At 42.3% G+C, this 27388-nt stretch overlaps 1 protein-coding gene across 2 annotated transcripts in view; it reads right to left on the bottom strand.

Annotated features, from left to right (window-relative positions):
- Positions 1 to 4400: 4400 nt before the first annotated feature.
- Positions 4401 to 27388, bottom strand: part of dchs1b (dachsous cadherin-related 1b) — a 101346-nt gene continuing 78358 nt past the window's right edge. The window contains exons 5-29 of one of the 2 annotated variants that reach the window (XM_074671594.1): positions 26692 to 26880; positions 24688 to 24919; positions 24367 to 24603; positions 22403 to 23464; positions 21970 to 22157; positions 21076 to 21172; positions 20834 to 20991; positions 18134 to 18574; positions 17628 to 17923; positions 17419 to 17534; positions 14841 to 15080; positions 14127 to 14252; positions 13840 to 14049; positions 13259 to 13515; positions 12346 to 12552; positions 11810 to 12206; positions 11597 to 11710; positions 11293 to 11504; positions 11036 to 11187; positions 10423 to 10553; positions 10029 to 10315; positions 9343 to 9484; positions 9079 to 9250; positions 8583 to 8992; positions 4401 to 8472 (exon numbers count right to left, since the gene is read on the bottom strand). In XM_074671594.1, coding sequence (XP_074527695.1) covers positions 6434 to 8472; positions 8583 to 8992; positions 9079 to 9250; positions 9343 to 9484; positions 10029 to 10315; positions 10423 to 10553; positions 11036 to 11187; positions 11293 to 11504; positions 11597 to 11710; positions 11810 to 12206; positions 12346 to 12552; positions 13259 to 13515; positions 13840 to 14049; positions 14127 to 14252; positions 14841 to 15080; positions 17419 to 17534; positions 17628 to 17923; positions 18134 to 18574; positions 20834 to 20991; positions 21076 to 21172; positions 21970 to 22157; positions 22403 to 23464; positions 24367 to 24603; positions 24688 to 24919; positions 26692 to 26880 — 8112 coding nt within the window. In that variant the 3' untranslated portion in view covers positions 4401 to 6433. The remainder of the gene's footprint in view (positions 8473 to 8582; positions 8993 to 9078; positions 9251 to 9342; positions 9485 to 10028; positions 10316 to 10422; positions 10554 to 11035; positions 11188 to 11292; positions 11505 to 11596; positions 11711 to 11809; positions 12207 to 12345; positions 12553 to 13258; positions 13516 to 13839; positions 14050 to 14126; positions 14253 to 14840; positions 15081 to 17418; positions 17535 to 17627; positions 17924 to 18133; positions 18575 to 20833; positions 20992 to 21075; positions 21173 to 21969; positions 22158 to 22402; positions 23465 to 24366; positions 24604 to 24687; positions 24920 to 26691; positions 26881 to 27388) is intronic. The other variant, XM_074671595.1, reaches the window with a different exon arrangement.

Below are 27388 nucleotides of genomic sequence, written 5' to 3'. Positions count from 1 at the left end.
ATGTGATCGTAGCATTTGGCTGGAGGAAATGGTGAGAAGCTTTTAAATCATTGAATAAAGGAAACAATTGACATAAAGCATGAACCTGGGACCTGGCACCACGGATACTGCTGAGGGTGTTTGGTTGTCAGTGGATAGTGATGTGTGTGTTTATAGCCATCTTCTTGAGGAGCAAAAGGCAGATAGGGGTTACATATTCACTTGGGCCTGTCCGACATCAGAGTAGAAGTTGCCTTAGTCAGCATCAAGGATCTCGTTTACAGATCTGGGAATCTGTTCAAAGAAAAGTCTGCCCTGAAAAGGCACTATAAATAGGTTTTTGCATGGATGATAAATGTAATATTGCTCTCAAGAATCGAGTAAAATGCAAATTAATGGCCATCTAGGGCAGTGAATGTAGTCTTCCTGGCTGATGTTTAGTATTTCAGGAAAATCAAATTTTTGTTGCCTGCACTTAGGCAAAAGAAACTTTGTTTGTATCACCAAACATTTTGTAGATAAAATTCAATCCAAAGTTACAAAAATAACACTGTGACTGTTAGGCCAGATCCTAGATCCTAGTTTCTTATGTTTTCTTTCCTCCTATACTCTGACCTACACATAATACTCTCCTCTCAAACATATTGCTTAAACAGCTGCATGTATGTTGTGTTTTTTGGTAGCTGTGTATTTTTATTTTTGGTACTGATTCATCATGTAATAATGTTGGGCTAATCAAAGTCAAAATGAAAGAGCACCTGGATGCTAACTACAGTGTGGGCCAAGTCTAATATAATGTTTACAGGCTTGATTCCCAGAGTGTGCAGCTGCTGATTACCCAGACCCACTGCATACAAAACATGGTCTTTAGCAGAGGGAGCTTACTGGCAGTGCTTTTCAGAGGCTGACATTTATTGGGACCTAGACTAACCAAACTACATAACTGAGTTCTAAAGTAAACCGAGGATCTGAGTTAAAAAAAAAAAAAAAAAAATCTTTAACCATTTGTTCATTCTAATTATGTGATGAAAGTGAAGCTACTTACATTATGTGAACCACATGGAAGCAGTTTAATGTAATCAAATTGACAGTATGGTGGTTTAGCTAATTAATCAACCAACTGTCCTCAGATTCTGGTTCAAATATGTCTGGTCTCAATTTGGTCCATGAAAATGTATGACACTCCTTATGTTCACCTCAAACCAGAATAGACAGCAGCAAAATGTGGTGAACTAAAATAAGAAACTGCTTAACTGTGGCAGAAAATTTTTGGTTCTCTGAGTATTCCTTCCCTCACAGTTAGAAATTGATTGAGAAAATGTGATTTTATAGGCCCTGAATGGGTTTATGAGGTAAAGGTAACAAGGTACTTTGGTTATTATTGGTTTGATATTGTATAAGAACTGTGGCTCTCAGTTTTACATTACATCGACTTAAATAGACACACACACACACACACACACACACACACACACACACACACACACACACACACACACACACACACACACACACACACACACACACACACACACACACACACACACACACACACACACACCAACATACACATTCCAGTGCACCAAGCATTTCATGTGTCTTACAAATTCTCCAGAGGACAGACTTCAGCTCCAGACAGATTTCTCCCAGATTTTGCAGCGTAAAGACCTGCCAAGTATGTGCCTGCAGGAGCTGAGGAGCTGGAGTCGGGCCAATGTCAGCTGGGGAGATTGTTGTGGGCCATGTGTGTCACAGTGCAGTAGCCTGTGTGTGTGTGTGTGTGTGTGTGTGTGTGTGTGTGTGTGTGTGTGTGTGTGTGTGTGTGTGTGTGTGTGTGTGTGTGTGTGTGTGTGTGTGTGTGTGTGTGTGTGCGTGTGTGTGTGTGTGCTGTGAGCTGTGTGGGGTTGGAGAAGGAGTAGACTCCAAAAGCGGTCAGGCTGTAAACACAGCTGTGTGTTGAGGTGTAAGTAAGGGCAGAAGTTTTTTTCTCCTGTCTGCTCTGAAGACCACAGGTTAGTCCACATGTTCTGAAATTGGCCAGAAAAGCTTCAGCTGCTTGTTGAGTATACGGTACTTTGCATGCACTGATTCGTAATCCCCTTGTGACGTTCAGTTAATTCTCTATTAAAAATGGTAGTAACATTCAAAATGTTGTACCATGATTTATCTTGGGATCTCATTTGTATATCAGTGTCCTCATCACCTCATTCCACTGACATGTTACAGAAGCATCTGTGTCTTTCTGTTACACCTTGTCAAAATCCATATTCAGCTCCTTGAGTACAAAGCAATAACAGAGAGAAGGGAGCCATGGCTGTGTGTGTGATGACCAAATGAGGCAGAAATCCCTGGCAGCTATGCAAACACTTCAGAGCTCTACATGAAATAAACACTTTTTGGTGTTATTCAGCTACATCAACATCACATGCATCAGTAATAAGAGCAGGAAGAACCGGATCCACTGTCGAATGGAGAGTGGCTGGACCTCGGGTTTCTTCAATTCCACTACAATCTAACCCGTACTATAACTTGTAACAAATACAAAACAGAAGTTAAGCATAGGAGGGTTTTTTTAGGAGTCGGCAAGAAACAAGTGCAGTAGCTTTGATGGTGGTTTGCTTTCGAGACTTATGTCAAATTCAAACTCAGAGAAGACTTTGTGGAAAATCATATATCCAATAATTTGCAATGGTTTGCAAATATGCAACTTGTTTTCAAAGTTATTTTTCACGATAGGGGGGTTAGATCCACACTCAAAAAAAAAATAAAAATAAAAAAATAAATAAATGAATAATAATAATAATAATCATAATAATAATAATAATAATAATAATAATAATAATAATAATAATAAAATTCATAATGTTATAAGAAAAAAGTTGTTATATCATAGTGATGTTGAAATGCCAAGAGGATTAAGATGCAATGTAACAAGAATGAAGTTGTAGTTGTATACTCTAAAAAAAAGTTGTAACGTTACACGGTTAAAGTAGTAACTTTATGAGAAAGCAGTCATGGTTGCTAGGCACCGCCCTGTTGGCTATGGCTGCCTTTTGCAGCAGCTCTCTCTTTTTTGTCCGTTTCTTGTAATTTTTTCATCTCTTTTTCGTAATCTTTGTATTTGGAGTGGATCATTACTTTGTATGGCTCATTTGTTGATCATGGACACCAAACTTTGTGACGACATGGACCTGTCCTTCCATCCATCATTATTGGGAATGTAAGCTCTATCTCCAATAAGATGGACAAGCTAGCTGTGCTAACCCAGCAACAGAGGGAATACCAGAGGGCAGAGTAGCATCATGCTATTCACAGACATAGCTAACAGAGCTAACATCAGACACCAACACCATATTGGAAGAGCTTCACCTGCTGTGAGTAGACAGGATCTAGGAGACAGAGATGGAGCATGACTGAAGAAGCTCAGTCCTGGACCCTGTGGAGGTGGAGGCTGGCTGAACTGGACAATGATGGACAAGCTGTCAGCATCTATTTTCTTATGGACCTTTTTGCACTCTCTATACACTTTCTTACTTTTGTTTTCTTGATGCTGCTGTGACTTCAATTTCGTTGTACTTGTTACAATGACAATAAATTTCTATTCTGTTCTATTCTATGTTAATAGGCTATATGGCTTATCCTAAGAATGCTGACATATCATATAAGAGGATATAGAGACAGTCTCCTGCTCTTAACTTAGTGATTTGGATCATCATGTGATGTTTAACACCTGAGAGTGAAAAGTGGTTACAGATGAGAGCACAAGTTGCCCGTCAGCTTTCCTGTGTTCAATGAAGACTCAGTTTGTTTGATAGTAGACTAAGAATCCAGATACTTTGGACACTGTGGTGCCAATGGGCTGAAAGTGTTGATTCTCTTTACTAATTCCTTATTCTTATAACAATATGACTCTTGTACCATTATGACTTTAGACTTGAAATTTCAGGGTTTTTTGTGTTTTATTTTGTTTTACCATGGCCCTCATTCTCTGTCATTATTTTTAGCCTCCCCGTTTTCTTTTTAATTAAGAACTATGTTAACATTTTTCTTTGAATAAAACAAGCTAATCAAATAAACACAATATAATTAATCTATTACGGTCTATAGGCACATTGTCTGTTTGGATCACTGTTTTGTTTTACCTCAGGTTCCAGAAAGCCAGATGGTGACCTTACTTGATGAAGGCCTCTGTCTTCTCATCAGGTCTGTTATTACTCTGCCTGAAGCCAAACTTCCCCCTCCCTTTTACAGTCTTTCATAAATGACTGGAGCTAATTCCAGCTCCTCAAATCCAACATTTACAGCCCACATAACTACAGCACTCTTAAACTTTAATTACTCAAATTTCTTCCCTTCATGTCTTGGTTTTAATTTACAAAAAATCAAGTTGGACTCCAGTTTGTCAAAAGAGATCAGTAGGAATTTATTATTTGCTTTAAATACATGAACAGCTCTTGTTTTTCTGCCATCGCTCCTCTGATCAGTCACTGGCAGTCATCTCAAATTGAACTCCAAATGGATTTCCTCCAACACAGAAATGTTTCTGGGACAACTTAATAACGAGTCAAGTGTATGTTGTGCTCGTGGCATGTGTAGCTTTGAGTGCCAGCTTTACAAGAGGCAAATAGTAGGGTTATGATGAACAAAAATACAGAGGTAGAGGTCATCTCTTGGAAAAAAGGACATCCAAATAATGCAATTATCCGAAAATTACAAAGAGACCAGAAGAATAAATACACATGAAGGAATGACAGTCTTAAAGCCTTTGCCTCTTGCTACACTAGCAGAGCTAAAGCTAGATTTAAAATAATGAGAAAAAGAAAGGTGGTTCAGATGATGAGCTACACACATGAAGCCTAAAAACACCTCAACGCACTGCTGAACATCTGCATGAGTGAATCATAGAAAAACAATGCACGAAACGGAAAACTTACATGGTTTAAAAATGCTGCAACAGTTTTTAAATCCTTGTACATTCATCAGGGATCATGCATTTTGGCTCATGTGCTACATCTGTCCAAGTTATGCCACTTTTTAGAGAATCCCAGCCTACTCGTTGCATGCTATTTCTGTTGTGCTGAGATGAAAAACTTCACAGTAATATGCAGTTCAGTTAATGACCGGTATAAGTAATTTTAGGAAGCACTTTTTTACAAAGACACAGAGGTGATCAGCAAATTAGTTAGTCCCTGAATAACAAAGGGAATGTGCTGCTGTACATGACTGCACAGCACAACAGAGTGCTGAAATGCTGGAGGAGCAGAGTGATCACAGGTTTTCATCCAGTTGCTGTCTTACATTTGGGATGATCTACAATTTGACAAAAAAAAGAAAAAATCCTTAAGGTACTACACAGCTTAGAGTGAGCTGTGATTCTCACCCCACTGTCCAAATATGGCAGCAAGTCTTCTTTTTATATAAATAATGCTAAAAACACAAAATTATCCTCTCATTCACATCAGAACTGTCACAAGAGTCTCTAGAAACCTATGTCACACATACATTACATAGCATAGCCTGCATACATACAAATATACATATACGCAAATACACGAAACCAAATCTTCTTCATGTGGAATAATGGCATTTTTGAGTCTGAAATCATAATTTTATATAAAAATATATAAAATAAACATAAAAACAAAAGATGTGTCTTTTGAATTGGTGAGAAATACCATTATCTTCGGTCCTGTAACACTATGTGACGGCAACTGAATGAGTCAAAGACTTTGAAAACACTCACTACCTTTCAGTCCATGAGATTCACACACATACTCTTTTCTTTCTCTCTCTCTCTCTCTCTCTCTCTCTCTCACACACACACACACACACACACACACACACACACACACACACACACACACACACACACACACACACACACACACACACACACACACACACACAGACATTGTCACAGGCTGTTTTATAAACAGCCTGTGGATCAGTTTAATACTGAAGTGTAAAAACGTCCTCAAACATCAAGAGTGGAACAAGGTCCTAAGCTCTCTGGCCAGCCAGCGAGGCAACATGGAAACTACACATCCACTTATCTACACACTGAGGGATCTCCAACTGCAGGGTATGATCAGTGCCATGGAGAGGGTCATTTTACCTCATAACCCTGATCAGTTCATGGAGACCTGCGTCTCTGTAGACATGGTTCTGTCGACCCAGGCACGTTTCACGTTGGTGCAGTTCTGTAACACTGCTAGCGAATGGAAATACTTCAAAGAATCCAAATACTCCACCAGCCAGAGGGTAAGTTTGTTCAAGTTTGTTTCAAAAGTCATGACATCAGACACTTAAAACAAATGTTTGCATCAGAATGTCAGTAGAAGTGGTCCCTCCACTTGCGAGTACTTTGTTCCTTGAAAAAGTGGACAACCAAAGCAGTGCCTTTGTCAGGTTGTAAGCTTTGTATTATTCTTTAAATAGTTTTCAGACTTCTCCTTCATATTCTCATCTCATGATCAGGACTTTGGTCCAGTGACGGCTCTCTGGTGCTAATCATGGATGCTGAGGGCCCTTGGTTGACTCCAAATGGTGAAACAGCTGGAGATCGAGCGGCCAGAGGGGATAGAGAGGGAGAGAAGCTTGGGGACATTGCTGCTGAGGAAATGGATCCCTCATGACTGATAGGAGATCTGCGCAGTGAGGCCAAGTGGGGGAATGTCCGTCCAATCACTGGGACCTTTGGTGGAACTGACATAGCTCCTGGGTGGGCTACTGATGTGATAAGTGGTGGAGGGTCAATTCTTGGTTTGGGATCCATTTTATGCTTAGTCTGGAAGGGTTGCCGAGGATTCTGGCTCTGCTGGGCTGTTTCGTCTTTCAGTCGGGCAATCTCTGTGAAGACATTGGCCAGTGGCTGGAACTGAGGGCACCAGTTGAGGAGGTAATCCCAGTTGTAGCTTCCGCGTAACTCTTCATCACTGGCAACAATTGCTGTGAGAGAACCATCCACTGAAGGTTTACCGTCTTCAGGGAAGGCATAATCCTTGGGAAGGGAGATGTTGAGGCCACGCCCTGCTCCTAGGTACCCACCTCCCTCATCCCTATAAACAGGGAGCTGGCCAGAGAGCAAGGTCCCACTCAGACTACCCCCAAGTTTCTTTCCTTTGAACCAGGTACTGCCCTCCAAAGCTGCAGGCTCACAGGAGATATCAGAGAGCTGGTCAGCATCCTGCTGGATTCCAGAGTCTGGTCCTCTGGCTGAGATGTGCTCCTGCATAGATGAGGTAATGGAGGCAACTCGTGGGTACTCATTTATCATCCTGATCTCATCATCCTCTGCTGCCTCAGCTGAGCCTCGTCCACTGGAATGGGAAGGATCCAGAGAGCCCCCTCTGGTGTAAGGACCACCACCAGCCCCTTGGTCTCCAGCGTATCCTGGCAGTGCCTGATGGTAGATTCTGTCTCCTCCTTGTCCAGAACTGCAATCATCCAGTTTCTGCAGAGCAGTTCCTGAGGCAACAGCTCTGTTCCCTGCATCCTGGCCTTTCTTCCGTCTGCGTGACTTGACTAGGAATATCACAACAGCCATGACCACCAGCAGCACGATGAAACCAAGGGATGCAGCAATGATGCTTATCAGCAGGACGTTTACATCAGGCGCCAGGCCAAAGTTGGTGTTTGTAACATCGATGGAGACCTGGGCTGTAGTGGTGCGAGATGTATCCAGAGGACTATGAGCTTTCACATCCAGAGTCATTAGCCTGGTTTCCCGTTTTGTCCTTCCAGAGCCACTGCTGCTGCCTGAGCTGTCCAGCTTAAGGAAAATAACTCCAGTGGTCTTGTTGACATCAAAGTACGGCGAGCTGGTTGGAAGAGAATAGAGAACAATACCGTCCACCCCTTCATCCTCATCACTGGCTTGAACCTGGCCAATGCTCTGGCCTTTCTTTGCTCCCTCTGGAACTTCAATGGAGAAATCAGATGATATAAAAAGTGGGTCGTACTCATCCACACCTGTAACAAACACCTGTACAGTAACAGTGGCTGAGTGGTTGCCTGAATCAACTGCCAATGCTACAAAGTTAAAGGAGTTGATCTTTTCAAAGTCAAAGGGTATTTTGCTCCTGATTTCTCCTGAGTTTTTGTCAATAGCAAAGCTGTCTTTTCCTGTCCCAGATCGCTCCATCATGAAGTATTTCAGTTGACCATAGACCCCCGTATCATGGTCAATGGCATGTAAAACAGTCACAGCTGAGTTGGCCGGTTGGTTTTCTCTGATACTGGCTGTCAGGACTTCCACAGGAAAGAATGGATGATTATCATTCACATCTTTCACTTCCACAATAACTGGAGCCAGTGCAAAGTGACCTTGTCCATCAGTGGCTTGGATGATGACAATATGTGTGGACTGGTGCTCACGGTCGAGTGCTCTTTGGAGACGCAAAGCTCCAGTCCATTGGTCCATGGTGAACAAGTTCACCTCATCCCCAGAACTGATAGTGTACTGGACCTCAGCGTTGGGAGTTGAGTCTGGGTCTGGGAAAGAGACAAACATGTTAGATGAGCCATTTTGATAGACATAGTGACTTGTGAAACAGTTCAGAGAAATGGGCAAAGAGTGGACTAAAGACTAAAAGTGAGCTCACCTGTAGCCGTCAGTCTTATGATTTCAGTCCCAGCAGCAGCTCCCTCACTCAGTGACACTGAATATTCTGCTCTGCCGAACACAGGAGGGTTATCATTTACATCGCCAATGGTTATCACTGCAGCAACACTGGAGCTCCTCTGTGGGACACCCCGGTCTGAAACCACCACAGTGAGGTTGTAGAGTGGCTTGGTTTCAAAGTCAAGCCCTTCAGCCAACAGCAGAGTTCCCACTGTCTGAAAGCCCCGCCCCTCTAAGAAGCGGACACTGCTTTCGATCTGGAAAGCATTCCCCTCATTGCCAGTGGCAATAGCAAAGTCAAAGCCACAGTTTTCACGGGAAAGGTCGCTATCAAAGGCTTCAAAAGTCAGAACTGTTGACCCTGGGATAGTATCCTCTGGGACTGTAGCCCTGCAGATTGAAGGACATTGCATAAGTAAAGTATGTTATGAAGCTTACCTCATAACACAGCTGGAATCTAGTGAATGTGGACTTACCTGTAGTCTGATTGGTGAAACACAGGAGCATTGTCATTGACATCAGAGATTTGGACCTGAACGGTTGTGAGGGATGAGAGCGAAGGGGAACCTCCATCACGAGCCTCGATAACGACACTTACTGATGGACGCTCAGGGTCAAACTCGGCTCTGTGGTTGATGAATAGGGTTCCTGGAAACAGAAAAAATAAGGAGGAAATCATTCAGCTTAAGAAGTTCTTTAGGTGGTTACAGTGTAAACAGAGGGGCGTCAAAGTTGCCTACCATTGTTGGGGTCAATGTAGAAACCTCCTTGAGTTGATGACATCACTCTGTAGGTAATCTTCCCATTCTCACCAGAGTCTCTGTCAGTTGCTGTTACTGTAACAATGGCACTTCCTGGTGGCGTGTGCTCAGGCAGAGTTACCTAGAGTGTTGAGATAATAACACATCAGATCCAAACTACACTATAAAATTCAAAAACTCATGTATCCAGCTAAGGGACAACTACTATTTATATTACTAAACCTGAGCCAATGCCGAGGTCACTTCCCAAGACAGAAAAGTAAATACTATATGAGGTAATCTCTGCTGCTATTCTCCAGTCAAATGCTAGGCAGTTAAATTTTATCACCCTTACTTTGTGCACATTGGCATGCACATGTGAGTTTTTACCAGAGAACATCAACAAGTCCCTTTTTTTCTCTTTCACGGTGAAAGTTAAGACACTTGAACCGAGTAAGGCACATTTTACATGCATGATCAGGTTGTATGAATTCTACAGCAGACACATGTGATATGTTGTTCCATAGCAGATGTGGGGTACAAAAAAAACAAATACACAAAAGCAACAATAACATGGGCTATGAATTAATTGTTAAGCTACTGTCTTCCAAGGTGCGAGTATGACTTTCAAGGACACCAAATTGCATTTTGAAAACTTAGAAGAATAGAAAAGGTTTCAACTCTACCTGATAGAGATCATGGGTGAACGTAGGTGCATTGTCGTTAACATCCTCCACCAGTATTGTGATGTTGGCTTCAGTCTGGTGCTGGCTGTCAGTGGCTCTCACAGTCACAGTGTACCATGTCTTCTCCTCAAAGTCAAGAGGAGCTGTGAGTGAAACACCTCCACTGTAGCGGTGAATTCCAAACTTCCCTAATGCTGTCGGGTCCAGCTGCAGGGAGTAGGAGAGGGCAGGGCTGGAGTCGACGTCATTACCCGTCACAAGAGTGATCTCTGTGCCAATCAGCATGTCTGAAGGATGAAGAAGGAGATGAAATGAAAATAAATATCTGGACCCATTCGTGCCATATGACAGAATTTATTTCGTAAATCTTAATTCCTGCAAATTAAGGCCTTACTCTCTGGGATGCGAACTTCTTTGGGCAGGGGAATGGTGGGACTGTTGTCATTCTGGTCAACAATGATGACTGTCAGTGTGGCAGAACCAGCCAGTCGAGGACTTCCTCGGTCAGTTGCCGTTACAACTAGTCTGTGATTGGGCAGAAAAAAATAGGTTGTTCAGAGTCTTTTAGTCTGTGTCTTACAGGTAAAAATATGCGGCTCTAAAAGTTCAAAATAAAACAAAAAACAGCATGGAAATATAAGTTTTTCTATATAGTACTAAAAGAATCACAAAAACTAATGAAAATGTATCATCCAATAAGACTTGAAATTGCAGCTTGGATACATCTGGTGGGCAGATCTTGGTTTGCAGTGTTTTTATATCTTTAGCAGACTATATCAACTTCTTCACCAGCTATCTAAACATAATCTAGAGTGTAGTGAGAAATGGATTGCAACTTGAATTTTTTTCTCCTGTGTTTACCTGTGTGAGTACATAATGGACTCAATGTGTACAACACCATGCAGCTGCTAAAGCATTTAGTAGAAGTAAAGCATAAATATCTGTCCTCAACATGTGCACATAAAAGTTTTAGCTGAGGTTTTACTAAACCACAGATCTGTTCTCACTTGGTCTGGGTGAAAATTTCTCGGTCCATGATGGCCGCTGTGGTGATGCTTCCAGTCACCGGGTCTATCTTGAACAGGCCGCTCATGCCCGATGACTGGATGGAGTAGGTCACCTGGCCATTTTGGCCCTGATCCACATCCTCAGCCAGCACCTAGTGGAGGGAAGAAAAGAGGAGTAAGACAGAAGCTAATTTTTGTTTTCCTTGGGATCATGCAGAATAGAGAATGCATGTATGTATGTGTTTTCTTTAGAGCACCTGAATGATTGGCATTTCGTATCCCTGTGCTTCTTTCATGTAGGCCACATAGTTCTGCAGTTGGAAGCGAGGAAGGTTGTCATTGACATCTTGCAGGATCAAATTAAAAGCCATGAAAGACGTAGAGGACACAGTTTCAGCCTTGACAACAAGACGGAGTCTGGGGGTGTCTTCAAAGTCTAGACCCTTGGAGCTCTGTACCCTGATTTCACCTGAAGGACAATTTAAATAGAAAGTTAGATCAAAGATAACAGATTTTATTAGGAACCAACACATAATTCTTAAAATGTAATAGTGCTGTGACCTGTTGAGGAGCTGATGGTGAAGGCCTGCTTTTTGTTCCCACTGAAGAGGCTGTAACTGATGCCCTTCAGAGTGCCATCTGGGTGTTTAGCCTGAGCTTGAGCTACAGCTGTACCTGAAGTTTTGAAGCAGAGCACAAAAAGTCAGTAAAGAGGGACTAACCAAATGAGATGATAAGCATAAATCCTAAAAAAAAATTGTGTCACTGTCAGACCTTTTGCAGCATTCTCCTGTATGCTGACATCTCTGGCGTTCCAAGAGAAGCGAATACCACTGTACTCCACCTCCTTCACATATATCACCACCACTCCTTGTGCAGACTGAGCTGGACTGCCCTGGTCCATGGCTTCCACTATCAGGGTCCTCTGAGCCTGGGTCAGATCATCGAGTGGCTCAGTGGCTTGGATCTCTCCAGTCAGTGAGTTGATGCTGAAGCCTTTCACTGGCATGGCAAAACGGTAAAACACAGATCCGTTGGCTCCAAAGTCCTTGTCTTCAGCCTTCATGGTGGCAAGAACTCTTTGGGAACGCTTGCTAGACACTTCAATGACCAGCGGATCCTGGATGAAGAAGGGAGTGTTGTCGTTGACGTCTAGGATGGTGACTGTCACCTAAAAAGAAGTGGTGACATAAAGTTAAAACCTAGACACTGAAATAAAACAAGTTTCTCCCTGATCCATCACATGAATCAATAATGCCTTCTTTTAAAAACATTAATACAACACTGTTAATATCTAACCCTCTATTTACCTGAGCAGAGGAATTTCTGGGGGCAGCTGGTGAAAGGTCAACTGCAAACACCTGGAAGTTGTATGATGCCAATTTTTCCCGATCCAGAGGTGCAGATGTGGTGATAACACCAGTTTTCTCATCCACAGTGAACGCTCCATGTGCGTCTTTGCTCAGAAAATACAGAACCTTCCCATTCAGATCTTCATCTGCATCCACAGCTGCCACCTGTTAATGTAAAATATTCAATATGCAACATTGTTTTTTTCCACAGCTTTTTTTTTTTAAATAAAATTTTAAGACATACAAATAAATTATTAGCTGGTTCTTCAGTAAAATAAGAGTAATTTTAGAATTTAAAAAAAAAAAGTACAGGAGAAAAACAGAACAAGAGAACAACAAAGCTTGGCCGTTTATCAAGTTACAAGAAAAAGTAAACTAGTGCATAAATAAGGTAATTATTGCACATTCTGTAGATGGGCTATCGAAGGACAAAAAAGGATAAAGGGTCATGTAATGTACAAGTAATATACACATATATAAATATGTAGAAACATACACATAAGAAAATAATGTATGCCATTATTTTAGCATACAGCAAAAGACAAAAATAAATAAAGTATAACAAACTGAGTAATAAATAAGTGACCAAACCCATGGTGTAACTGAGTACATTATGAGTTATTCAGTATATGGAGGTTCTTGACATATTTGAAAAATGAGCTCCATGTTTAATGAAATGTTTTGGTTGAACCTTTTGTTACAAATCTCATCTTTTCCATTTTGATAATGTATAAAACATATTTTAGACATGCAAAGTGAGAGGGGGGAGTGAGTGATTTCCAGCACAGTGAAATCTGTCGTCTCGCTTGTCACATGACTTTAAAATAAATTCACTTGTCTCCTTTAATTCAAAATTTCAGTTTCTACTTACCTCAAGAACTTGTGTACCCTCTGCAGCATCCTCAGACACCTCCACAGAGTAGCTACTTTTACTAAAGACTGGGCTGTTGTCGTTAACATCCAGCACTTTGACCTCCACCATCACAGTCGTACTGAGAGCAGGGCTGCCTTTGTCTGTTGCCACCACCTCCAGAGAATATTCAGCCTTTGTCTCCCTATCAAGGCTGCGCGAGGTGGAGAGGGCGCCTGTGCTGCTGTGGAGGTGAAAATCTCCATCAGGGTCCCCAGCTGGATGGAGAAAAAGTGGAAGAACATGAAAGATGACATCTGAGCCAATTCTGCACTCAAGTCAAAGTTTGAATGTTCTCCAGGAAGGGATATGTTACATTTGAAACTTAAAAAAAAACTTCAAGTGTGTGCTAAGAATAGCTGTGTGCCTTTCTGATTCTCCATAAGGGAGGACTAGACTCCTTTCTAAAGCCTTACAGCAGTCTAAATGTAGTGTTTTCTCTCCTTACTGGGTAACAATGGATCTATACCTGCACACCTCACCACAAACATTAGACTCTCTTGGTCTAACACTTGGTTTCATTATAAAACACTGTTTCTCACCTGTGATCCTGTACTCCAGCTCTCCACCAGGACCTGAGTCGGGGTCTGTGGCCTTTAGAAAGCAAAGCTCTACAGGAATCTGGTTCTCGGGAACTTCCAGTCCATACCATGACTTAGCAAAAACTGGAGTGTTGTCGTTCACATCCTGCACCTCCACACGAACTACAGCTTTGGCAAAGTTGGGTGGCAGCCCTCCATCCCTTGCATAGACTGAGAGGAAAGTCAACTGTTAGGCTAAAGAAAAATATGAACATGTATAAAAACTGTGATGCTTGATGTCGAAGTACCAGTGAGTGTGTAGTGGTTCTGCAGCTCTGCATCGAGCTCCCTCGTGGTGGTGATGACTCCTGTCACAGGGTTGATGATGAAGCCTTCCTCTGTCACACCCTCATATGTCACTTGGCCATTTGATCCTGTGTCGAAAAGCAACAAGAGCAAAAACAAATGAACAACACTGACACACAACAAAATGTGATAAGGAAAATGGGCTACATTCAGAGTAATGAGGCAGTGACATTAACAAACACAAAGCTGCATGGAGCCGCTGGCAAGTCCTAATGAAAGGCACAAAATTACAAGTCTCTGGATGATTGTAACCACACATTTTCATTAGCATGTGGTTCGCTTTACAGCGACTTGGTTACTCAACACCACTTATGTGCTTCTATTGTTAAGTTTTCTGACTTTCCTACTCAACTAATATGTACTCTGAATCAGATGTGCCCTTTAATTTAGTTTTTCTGCAGAGAAATTTGTAACATTTTATGCTTTTAGAAGATCTGTTGTATTGAAGTTGTAACGGCTAAGGAAATAAATATTCTCAACACTTTGGGGACCAAAGCTGAAAATATTGGAACATATGTGCAGTGTCCCTCAGCTTGGTGCTCCCTTATAAAGATGTCTTTCAAAGTTTAGTGCCGGAATGACATTTTATTATCCTAAAAGTGGTACCTAAAAATATCCCATTCATTTTCACAGACAATACTTCTTCATTAACTAACCCTGGTCTTTGTCAGTGGCTGTCACTTTCAACACTGTAGTTCCTGGTCCTTGGTTTTCCATCACCTGGGTCTCAAACTCTGCTCTCTGGAACAACGGCGCTTCATCATTTACATCAATGACCTGCACACACAGCATCTGAGACGTAGAGAGCTGCGATATCCCATGATCCTCTGCTATGATGGTCAGATTGAAGACTTCATGCTCCTCCCGATCCAAAGCCTTCAGGATGGAGAGAGAGCCTGCAAGAGATAAAAGAGAATCAGCGAGACTCCATTCTTATATGAACTGTTTGGTTCTTTGAATGTGTTTGGTTTTAGGGACCTGGGTGTGTGTTTGGTTTAAACTTGTCAGGATGTAATTTTGTGTACCTGAGAGAGGCAGAATTTGCATGCCTACACGGCCAGTAAAAAGTAATCCCTTACAGCTCTGCTTTTCAAGACTTTCCACAGTTAATGAGAGACCACAGTTACTTTGTGCCTGCTATTTCATTTTGGCACTTTGTACCTATATTTAAATGTGAAAAGTGCAGTCATTACTTGAACGTGTAAAAACACAAATAGTTTTTCGCACTACTACTTATACCTACAAAATCTGGTTCAACAAAATGTGTGTTTTTCAGAGATGAGAGCAAATCAAACCTCTATGTCCCAGATTTTGTCTTTAGGTACTCTTCTTCCTTACATACGGAAACCAAACAAACCCTGTCATCACTCAGATGTAAAGACAGATGAGCCAAAGAAAGAGGAAATATGAGTGTGTTTCTGTGTGTTAAGCTGGCATGCTCTTCCCTTGAGACATGTGCAATTTATAAATGCAGAGCAGCAGGCCAAACGCATACATGGTGTGTAAAGCTTGAGGCTGAAGCTCTGATGTTTCTGTGAGGTTTGCTATCTCCAAAGTTTCAGCTAAATGCAAGCAGATGCTAAATATTTAACATTTTATTCCCTTTTCTCTGTTACCGATTTAGTGAAGTGAATACAGAATCAAATGCATAATAAACAAGCTCTCATGCTTTGACCAGAGTACATTAAATTTCACTTTACAGCCTCTTTTAAAGATGAGTTTTAGCTGGTTATGGAACAGACATTAATATTTGTTCCTCTTTGAGATCCACAAATGCAAACCACACTATCACTATTTTATTCTGATGTTTCTCGAGGGGAAATGGTGAACCACATTTGTAAATTGGATTGAAAATTGTTGTTAGGTGCCGCCCCATTGTGGCTGCCTGTTACAGCAGCTCTCTTCCTTGTCCGTTTATTGTGATTCTTTTATCTCTTTTTTGTCATCTCTGCATTTGGAGTGGATCATTACCTCGTACGGTTCATTTTGTATGTTTGTCTGGAAATCCTACATGTAACCATGGCCACATTGATCACATGTGAAATCAGCTGTTAGCAGCCTGTGACATGTCAATGCTAACTGGTGCAAGGCCTGATGTTGCCCCATAAGTGAAGAGAAGAAGGTGAGGACGACGTGCTGGTTCTCAGGTGTGAGCTAAGAAGTGACGACATCAGCCTGTCCGTCCATCCATCATTATTGGAAACGTAAGATCAATCTCAAATATGATGGACAAGCTAGCCGTGCTAACCCAGCAACAGAGGGAATACTAGAAGGCAGAGTAGCGTCGTGCTATTCATAGACAGGTTACAGGAGACAGAGACTGAACAGACTGCTGAAGAAGCTCAGTCTTGGACCCTGTGGAGGTGGAGGCTGGCTGACTGAAGAATGATGGACAAGCTGTCATAATCTAGCTTGTAATGGAACTTTTAGCACTTTTTATACACTTTTGTACTTTTGTTTTTTGATTGCTGCTGTGACTCCACCTGAATTTCCCCTCTGAGATAAATCAAGTATTTTCTATTCTATTCTATTCTAAAAACACTTTTCTAGAAGTAAACAAAACTAGCAGAATTTAATGTTGGCAAAGCAGACATAGAATTTATAAGCTGTAATCAGGCTAATGATACCCCCCACGTTAGCCAGGCAGTTGTTAAATGTCCTCTCATTGTAATGCTAATCCACTTTAACAGCTATTATTAACCAACAGCACACTGACTGAGAAACAAACCAGAACTGAACCAGAGCCTTGCTACTACAGCTGACACTTTATAGTAATGACATAAAGACTTTCCTCCATCTGGAAGCTGCATTAAGTGTCTGTCTCCTGGTTCTTACACCCATATCAGCCAGATCTGAGCAAGCCAGCATCACCAAGCCGTGCCCGCAAAGAGATTACAGAATCAGTTCCCATGAAGAAAACTTGTCAAGTGACAGAAAACCAAAGCAGTATTTGAGTAAAATATAGCTTTTTGAGGTCTTGAAATTCTGTATAATAAAGAGGGTTATGAGTGATTTAGCAGCACCTCAGTGGGTGATTACAATATGGAAAATTCTGATCATCTGAAGGCTTTAACGGGTGGGACACTGATTACATTTCAAACTCTACAGAAAATGGCCACAATCTTCACCTGATGGAGTGTTAATCAAGCATTGGAAATCCACAGTCAGCAAAAATCCTGTAACATTACTTTACATTAAGATATCTTATATGCTGTGTTATCACCCTCTGCTTACCAGTGTTGGGGTTCAGACTAAAGCGACCGGCGCTGTTGCCCGCCTGGATTCTATAAGACACTCTGCCATTTTCTCCTTCATCTTCATCTCGAGCCATCACGTACAGAATTACAAACCTGTTGAGGAAGTAATGCAAATTACAACAAAATACTATTCCACCACTATGGACATAAAGAACTCAAACTTTATGGCACTTTTATCTCACTCACCCCACGGGTTGGTCCTCCATGACGCTGACCGCAGATGGAGAGCTAAAGACAGGAGAGTTGTCGTTTTCATCAGTAACGAAAACCCGGGCTGTGACTGAACCCCAGCGTCTCTGAGAGGGATCCACTGCCTGGTCTGTGGCTCGTACCACGAGGTAGAGAGAGGGTGTCATCTCACGATCCAACTTCTGCCCGAGGGTGAGGACTCCACTTGTGGGGTCGAGAATGAGGAGGTCAGGCGTGTTTGGCCAGTAGTGCTCGATGGAGTAAAGTAGCTCACTGTTAGGTCCACTGCCATCCTGTTAGAAAAGAAAAACAGACAAAGTAGACAATGAGTGGTAGACTTCATCCAGGCGGGAGAAACCCCAAAGTTATGAAGTTAATTCTAAAGTATTTATACAAACTTAGATTATCTTAAGGTTAATCTAAAAAGCTAATTCATCATATAAAGTTAAGAAGAGTCTTTGTCTTTGGGCAAGATGATAAGCTTCCTGAATGATGATTCTTACCTGATCTAAAGCCTGGAAGGTATAAATGGACGCCCCCGGCTCCATGTTCTCCGGGATCACAATGGTAACGGGGTCTTCAGTAAACACAGGGGAGTGGTCGTTGCTGTCCTGCACGTTGATATCCAGCTGCACCAGATAGCTGTTGGGAAATGCTTGGGAGAAGTCGGACACCTCGATCTGTAGCGTGTACCTCGACCCTTTCTCATAGTCCAGCTCCCGTACCAAGATCACGTCCCCCTTTAAACGATCGACCATAAACGTCCCATCTCGGTCTGTTCCCTCTACCACCAGGTAGGTCACCTGACCTTCCAATAGAGCAGACTCAGGCTGGTCATGTGGGCGCACGGAGCCAATTATAGAGCCTGGAGCGGCTCCTTCCACTGTGTTCAGGGTCATACAGAGCATGTTGGGCTTGGGGTTGGACCTGGAGGAGCTGAGGACCTGAGGGGAGAAAAACACGAGTCAAACAGGCTTCATTTAATTCAAGACCTTGTTGTGTTTACTGACTCAGAGGGATCAAGAAAACATTTTGACAGAAACCACTTAGAAATTCCTTTTAGAAATCATTCTTCCATAGATTAGAGAGAAATAAACTGATGTAACTTCTAGGCATGGCAAGTAATATTATTTGAACACATGGACATGTCCAAAAGATTGTGAACGGCGGGCCTGAATGAGGTGCTGACTAATCAAGGGATGTCAGAAAATGTGCACAAACGTGTTACAACAGTTGCCTTCATTTACAGTTTATGTCATCACTCCTTAATCTTCTTTGTCTTCTTCTTATTTAGTCTGGTTCACGCTTCTTTATTGTGGTATGGTTTCTAATTTGAAACTAACCCAACAGATCAACACTGTTGATATTTCATACTTTATTCTTTAACAACACAAAAAGAGGATACATCTCCAAAAGCTATGGTATTAAGACAAAAAAAGCCTGAAAGCTACCTGCACCTATTTGCAAATAGTCCCAATAATTCAATTATGATTGACTTACATTTAAGGGTGACACTCTGAGCCACCCCCTGAAAATATCCCTCTCAAACCCTGAGGGAGATGTCAAAGGGAATGCTGTGCATGTTACAGGATCTGATTTTTTTTTTTTTTTTTTTTGCAGACAATGAATCTGTATGCTCCAACCCTAGCCCATCCCTGTACACAGCCCTGGGCTGTAGTCTGGTTCTACTTTGTTATTGTTCCTATAATAACCCCCACAGGCATTCTCATGGTGCATAAAGACATCCCATGCACTCTTTTGCGTGTTCTTGCTTCTTAATAAGTGTCAGGGTTTGAGACCTATGACCAAATAATGAAGAATGCGATTGGAGGCTAACTGTAAATAATGCAGCAGGGCAAATAAGTGCTGCAACCATACGCTGCAGTCCAGTGCCAGGGGCCTTCATCACTCCCTGCAACACTTTCAGGCCTCTTTATCAGTCAGGACTGAGGGGTGGATCAAAGAGCTTGGAAGACAGCAAATAAAACCTGATTTTAATTAGCTCTGGTATTATCGTTGAAAAAGTCCATGTATGCACCACTCCTTGCATTCTCTGCCAAGACAATAAAATACATCTATCTGAAAACATGGGATCACAGTGATAAAAAGCACATAACAAATTTGCACAAACAAAATGACAGTGTCATTGATGTGTAATGAAAATTGTTTATCCAATACAAACTGTAAGATTTGAGATTTACTGCATCCCTAATTTTATTTTTTATTTTTTGGATCCTTCACCAGACTTTCCAGGCATCTGTGCTCTCCTCTACGTCCCTGTTTTTTTTTTCCCATCACAAGCTAGCTGTGGTGTGTGAGTACTGTGAAGGTAAGGTGTCCAGATTCACCCACAGCTATGTGAAATGTTACCTCAAAATCATTACATGGAAATGTTACCTCACGAGAGGACTTGACTGTGCCATTGAGCTGAGTATGTGTATCTCTCCCCGCTACTGTACGGTAGTGCTCACTCATACCCCCACCATCTCTCTTTCTTCTGTTGTTCAGTGCAGCTGGCTCTCATCAAATCTCATCTGGGAGCACTTGATTCCAAGGTGCCTGTTTCCCCTCGGTCTAATCTCAGAGTTGCAAAAGCAGGACACAAGCGAAATCTAAGGCAAGCTCTCCTGCTGTAATTAGCATCCTTTTCCTTTTCTGAAATCACATCACATAAAAACACAAAGCTCAAAGCTCCTGTGTCAAAGCAAACCCTTAAGTTGGCTTCTCTGCAGCTTTTTTCCCACTGCTGCATTCCTGATACTGCATGCCGATACGCAGGGTTGACCCTTCTACAGAAAGTTCAGGACAATAACTCAGTCCAGACCAACTCCCTCCTGCAGCTCTGGGTTTCTCACCTTGGGTTTCTGTTACCCCACTAACCTTTGGAGCAGGAAACACCCAGAAGATTGGAGGGATGCTTGTGTTTGTTCAGGCACAGGTTCAGCCTCTCTCAGTCTCATATTTACCTCCATTCCCAATTCCTGTGACAGTTATACTGTTCATTTGTGCACAGTTTGAGGAAATTACAGCAGGGAATGTAAAAGCGCTGAGGTAATGAGTGGATGTGGTGTTCTTAGGTTAGGTCATAATATAAAATTTTTATTCTGGTTGGCTGATGTTTTTTCAAACATTATTAAGACACAAAAAGTGAAAGCACTGCTTGTTGCAGATATGTAGATGTGTACTGGTATCAAATAATTTACCTGTACACGAAGCTGGCAGGAGGAGCTGAGGCCTGGTGTGCCGTGGTCAGCAGCAGTCACAGTGAAAGCATACTCAGACCTTTCAGCGAATCTCAGAGGAGAAGCAGTTCTCAGCTCACCACTGGTTGGGTTGAGGGAGAACCGCTCTGCTCTGGAGCCTTAAAGGGATAAAACACAGGTAAATTTAAAGTAAAGGTTTTGATGATGCATGAGAGGAGTGAAGAAAGAATTTGAAGGCTCACCTGATAAAGAGTAGTAAACAGTCCCGTTCTCCCCCTCATCGGGGTCTTTGGCTGTAAGGATTCCTATGACTGTTCCTGATGGCAGACCTTCCATAACCTACAAGAGTAAAAGATTTTTTTGTATCAATGCCTTCTCGAAACACAAGCACCTTGTCAAGTACAGGATCTCACTATGGCGGTGTGTGTAACTTACATTATTCTTGCCCTTTTTACTAATGTTTATGGTAGGATGTGAAAGAAACCACAGAATTGTTCCTTACATCAAGTGGATTTAAGGTAGCTCTTATAAGAAAACTAACATAAAAATAATACAGTATAAGCAAAGCTGTCGAAGAAAGCAACAAAACATGCCCTTGCAGTCAAATGAAACCCTTGTTTAGTTGTGCAGCAGACTAAGTCAATTTTTCATAAGAATTTTTCACTTTATGATACAAGCACCAAATTTGGCACAAATGATGTCCATGGTGTTCTTTTTAATTCTTTTATACAATGCAAAAATGGTTTAGGAAATAAAAATTTAATTGGAACAGAGGTGTGTCGGAGATCCAACATTAAAATGAATGCATCTTCACTGGAAAAACATCAATGGGGTGTCAACTGAATTTTAATACAGCCGCCAGTTTTCAAGATGGCAGTTATCATGTGACTCAAAACTACTGTTTTGTGGAAGCTATCTGATCACACATATTGTGTCAAAATTAAAATGCTATATCCATGATCAATCCCTAAACTCCTGTGGTCAAGCTCTTTTAGTTTGTATCATTTTATTGGAGTTAGGTCAACCAGAATGAGTTGGCATCTCATTTGCTACAGGCCAAGCGCCACAGACTCCGATCAGTAGCAAACTCATCTCCAAAGACAGGAAAATGCTAATACATCGTCTGTGATCCCCACCTGAAGCAGCAGCTCCCTGTCCGGCCTGGCGTGAGTGAAGCTGGGGGCGTGGTCGTTTTCATCCAGCACACTGATGTGAGCAGTACCAGTAGCGCTGCGAGGAGGCGTCCCTCCATCCTGAACGACTACAACGAGCTGGTAGCTGGACTGGTGCTCTCTGTCCAGAGCAAGGCGAGTACTGATCTCACCTTATGAAAAAGGGAGAAAGGGAAAGGCCTCAGCTTGTGTTACTTGAAATAATGAGAGAGTCATTAGTATGTTGATTTGAACTGACAAACAGCAAGGGATTTCCTCAAGGGAAATCATGCTCGTACTGTGTTTACAAAGCAGCTACTTTTCCTTCACAGCAACTTAATTACAACAATCTACAAGTGTACTATTACTGTTTTTAATTAGGATAAATAGAAAGGGGAATTATGTTGTTGAGTTTTACCTGTTTGTGAGTTAATCTGGAAGTGTCTGTCAGAGTGCAGCAGCCTGTAAGTGAGTCTTGCATTTAGTCCGGCGTCTCTGTCTGTTGCAGACACCCTGCCAAAGCCGGTCCCTGCCAGCAAGTTCTCCCTGACAGCCAGGAAGACCCTCTCCTGGCTCAGTCTTGGGGAATTGTCATTCTCGTCTGTCACAGTCACCCTGACCGTGGCACTTCCAGTTCTCCCCGCCCCTCCAGGGCCTGAAGTGGCCAGAACGGTGAGCAGATACATGTCTTTGACCTCTCTGTCCAGAGAGCTTCGAACAAACAGCCAACCACTATCGGACATGATGCCAAAACCTGCAGCGTCACCATCTGGCCTGAGGCGGTAAGAGATAGAGGAAGAAGAAGATGAGGAGGAGCTTCCACCATTCCCAGAGGCCTCTCTGTTCAGAGCTCGAACCTGCAGGAAACGTGTGTTGAGCAGTGTGTTTTCCCGCAGTTCCACACGGTATGTCAGGGTGTCAAAGTTGGGGCCTTGAGCATCTTGTGCTTGAATGTGAACCACAAGGGTGAAAGTGGAGCTAAGCTGGGGGGCTCCTCCATCCTTGGCCACCACCTGGAGGTCATAGCGTGGGACACTTTCATATGAGAGACTCCCGATCAGACGCACCTCTCCGCTACCTCGGTCGACACCAAACGTCCTCTGACCGCTGCTGCCTGCGGCCCCAGCAGAGACCAGATCAAAGCTGAGCTGACCATTATGTCCTGAGTCTTTGTCTGTGGCTTGAATGGTGTAGATAACAGTCCCCATCTTGGTGATCTCGGGCAGAAGGAGAGACTCTGATGAGGATGGGAGGAAGGTGGGAGCGTTGTCGTTTACATCTGAGATGGTTATTCGTACACGGCTGGTTCCATATGCTGGAGGAGAGCCGGAGCGTGCTTGGATCTCTAGATCAAGACTGGAGCAGGTTTCATGATCCAGGGGAAGGGCCGTGCGAATGGTACCGGAGGCACTGTCCACTGTGAAGTAACCATCTGGGTCCCCAGAGGATATGGAGTAGAAGATTTCCTTAGCACCACCTGCTTTAAGGTCACAAAGAGAAAAAACAAAAGTAAGTTAGTAGCAGTTAGAAGGAAAAAGGCTGGAAACTTTATAAAATGGTAAAGTGAAGTTTCAGCTTTCAGATGAAAAGACGCATCAAATTATCAAGTTTCAGAAGTTGAGACCAGTTTTCTCTTACTGATTCAATAAATCTCAAACTATTAAAAGGAACATAAAGTGTTCTCAAAACAGATTCATACCCAACAAACCTACATTAAAGATCAATACCAACTGTTTTAAAAGAGATTTCTGTTAATAATGATCAGGACACTTAATATAGACAAGGAGATAAAGTTACTAACAGTCTAGTGCAGCTAACACAGAGATAATGGTCCCTCTGTCAACTTCACTACCAAAGACATTTAATCCAGACTCCCACTCAGACTTACAGCCCAAACCAAATCTTAACCTCAGTCATTAATACTGTCTGGCCCGAAAGCTAAAAAAAAAAACAGTAAATCCCACACTGTGTGATGGATGGGACTTCTTAATGCTCTTGTTGCTGTTTGTACAAGTACTTGGGATGGGAGGTAAGACGTAATACACCCGCTGCCAGTTAAGTGCATTTTTGTGCTGTTGCTTGTTAGAAATGTGAAACCAGTTAGGTCACATAAAACAGGTTCCCATTGGCTAGTACTACGGAGTAAATCTGAAAAAAAAAAATGGCATCCAGTTGTGCCAGATGACTCTTCATTAAAAAGTGTGACTACTCAAAGTTTCTGCCTTTGAAACAATGTTTTTCGTTCCACTGTAGCCAAAGCTGTAAGTTAAGCACCCTGAGACAACTTTTGAACCGATTGGATAAAAACTTTAAAGACATTATTAAAGACATTTTGTAGACTGACCAAAAACTTAAGGGACTTTAGAATATATGCAGTCTCACCTGTCTTGGTGCCAGCACGTACAACTCCCACCGCCGTCCCCCTGAGAACGTCCTCGGTCACAGTGAAGAAATACTGAGCCTGTTCGAACACCGGAGACGCCACAGATCCTCCCACCACACTCACATTCACCCTGGCATTGACTGGCGCCGTCAAACCGCCACCATCCTCAGCTGATATCACCATGGAGATCACTGTGTTTGCTTTGCCGTGGAGGGAACGAGAGAGCGAGATTACACCTGCAGAGAAAAAAGATGTTCATGTTGAACTGTCACATCATAAGCTTTTTTTATAGCCAAAAGTTGAACTGCACAGACACTTGCCTGTATCTTTGTTGAGAGTGAAGAATGCAGAGCCTCCTCCAGGTACCGTGCGGTATGTTACCCTCCCATTTTCCCCAGAGTCTGGGTCGACTGCTGTCACCTTGGCCACAGAGGTCCCTGGGGCACTGTGGGTGCTGAGACTGACGGTGTAAAGGACTGGATAGAAGACAGGCCGGTTGTCATTGATGTCCACTACAGTGACCCGCACACGGGCTACTGAGCTTAGACCACCCTTGAATTAAAAAACATGTCTGGATTAGATTAAACTTAAATTTTACTGACACATTTTATATCAAGGTCAAACAAGTGGACACTGGTGGGTTTATGATATCACAGATTTGAATTAATTCCTCTGTTCAGACTGTATAAACCATGGGCATCACGACAGCTTCCCAAAAGTGAAACAACATCTGAAACAGCCTGACAGATCGAAATAGTGTAGGCATAGAGCCTAGCTCCTCAGTGAAAACAAATACAGTGCTGTGACTGGATAAGCAGAGTAGAGGAGAAAAAAAAGGGTAACACCATAAAATTTTCACCAGTTAACTTTCCGTAACTTAAAGTGCCAGCTTAAAATTGACACAATAAGCAGGTTGATTGTGCCTACCTGAGCAGTTTTACACATAGGACAGGTAGGGAAACAATTCCAAAGTGCCACCAGCAAATCTTTGTGCAAAGTCTCTGGTATTATAGTTTTCAGTCAGTACCCCTTACTTGGGTCATTTTGGCTTCACTGGTGAAGATATGCTGCCCATATTTTAAAGTAATGGGTTTAGACAAGGGGATTTTAAATTACAAGAGACACTTCCTTTTTTTTTACTCACATCCTTTCTCACTTCCTGCATTGTTTATCCCTGAAAACAGAATTCAATTTGTGTGCGATCCCTCAGTGAAAAGCAACAGTCCGGGACTTTCTTGTTATGAAACTGCGACAATAGATTTATGTCACACTGCAAAGAGGATGCAGCTGTAAGGGGACACACTGAGATGAGCTCTCTGCTGAAGATTCCCAAAATACGGAGCCAATCAACCGTTGTATGCATTTGTCAACGAGGAGAAGACTTTACCCTCATTAAACTGTATCTGCGGGCTTAGTTTTATGAGGCCATTAAAAACAGGGATGTTTGAGATGGAGGAAACAGACACCAGCTGAATATAGCTGGGAATGTGCTGGAGTGAGAGAAAGGATGCATCAGTGGGTTTGGTTGGTAAATTATAGATTTCAATTTAAACTGTACCTGAAGTGGGGTGAATATTAAGAATGAAAGCTAGCAGCACTACCACAGCTGAAGGTAAAAATGTGTATGTATTGTATTTCTTAAGGCAAGCTAAGTATAAATGTGAAAATTATTTCTTTCATTTACTATTCAAATGCATTTACTGTAATAAATTTATCCTTAAAATGAACATGAGTCCATTTTAAAGATGCTGAAACAAATAGTGTCTGATGTTGTCAAGTTAAGAATTATATTATACACTGAACTTAAATGGTTGCCTGCAGGAAGAGCTTTGAAACTGCCTGTTTTCAGTGAATCTGTTTTCTTACTTCTCAGCCCCGTTCCTCCCTCTGTGTTTGCTCTGATTGCTTTGCCATGCTGTTGCGGTTCCCCTTGAATTTTGGAAGACAAATTGCAAGAGACAGGACGCTGTCTTCTTCAAAACATGTCCAGAGTGTTTCTGTGAGATTTATTCAAAAGCAGCTGTACACATCTTTAATTTGCCTTCAGCAAGTAGCTTTGATCAGAGGGAGCAGTATACCCTCAGCAGGGAATGAGCTTGGTCACGGAGCAGAACACAGAGCTGGTGTGTAGTTTTCTCAAACTTTCTGGTCTCTTGTAAATGTATATTCAGTTATAACAAACTTCTATAAGATGTTGTAGCTGATTCTTTAGTATGACTCGCAGCAATAAAGACAGAAAGCATATTTATAAAGGCACCAGAACATCTGATGGTAACAACTTTAAACAACTATTTCTTAGAGTTTTTTAGTGAAAAGATCCTTACGCCATCTGTTGCAGTGACAGTTAAATCAAACTTGTCCAATCCATCATCACGGTCAAGAGCTGCACTGGTGCAAAGCTGGCCCGTCTCCTTGTTTATGGTGAAGTGTGAGGGTACTGCACTTCCAGATCCTGAGCCCAGGGTGTAGGATATAGCCCCAAAGGAACCACGATCTTGGTCTGCAGCTGACACCTGAGGGAAAAGAAATATGTGGTAAGACATTAACGGTCTAACTGTACCAAACAGCCCGTGAGACACAAGGATTTCAGAACGCATCACATCAACACACCCGGCAGGATCCTCAAATCTGCGTTAAAAGAAACGTACATCTGTCATAATTATTACACACGAGCAAAGAGCCTTTCTGTTATGACAGCAATGTCCCGTAATATAGTCACCTCACAGGTCTGTACATCTGCACTTGTCCAAATATCACACACCATAGCACTACTTGTTATGATTTCCAGAGTACTATAAAAACCGAGCATCTGCAAGGGCGATTCACGTTTATGGATCACACATATGATACATGAATAGAAAATGGAGAGATCTCTCCCATGGTGTGTTTGAGAAAGCGGCAAAGAGACAGCTGGTGTGGTGTTACCACGATACCTAGAGAGGGAACTGACAGGTAACCTTTAGTAAGAGAGAAGAAGGTAGGAGGGGTCTGTGATGGAGATTGCAGTGAGGTTTACGGGGC

The sequence above is a fragment of the Halichoeres trimaculatus genome, unplaced genomic scaffold (genome assembly GCF_033239565.1).
Source record: "Halichoeres trimaculatus isolate MK-OKI-2021-1 unplaced genomic scaffold, fHalTri1.1 fHalTri1_scaffold_6, whole genome shotgun sequence".
Taxonomy (NCBI): domain Eukaryota; kingdom Metazoa; phylum Chordata; class Actinopteri; order Labriformes; family Labridae; genus Halichoeres; species Halichoeres trimaculatus.
The sequence above is the reverse complement of the archived record's forward strand: the minus strand, read 5'-3'. Positions and strand labels throughout refer to the sequence as shown.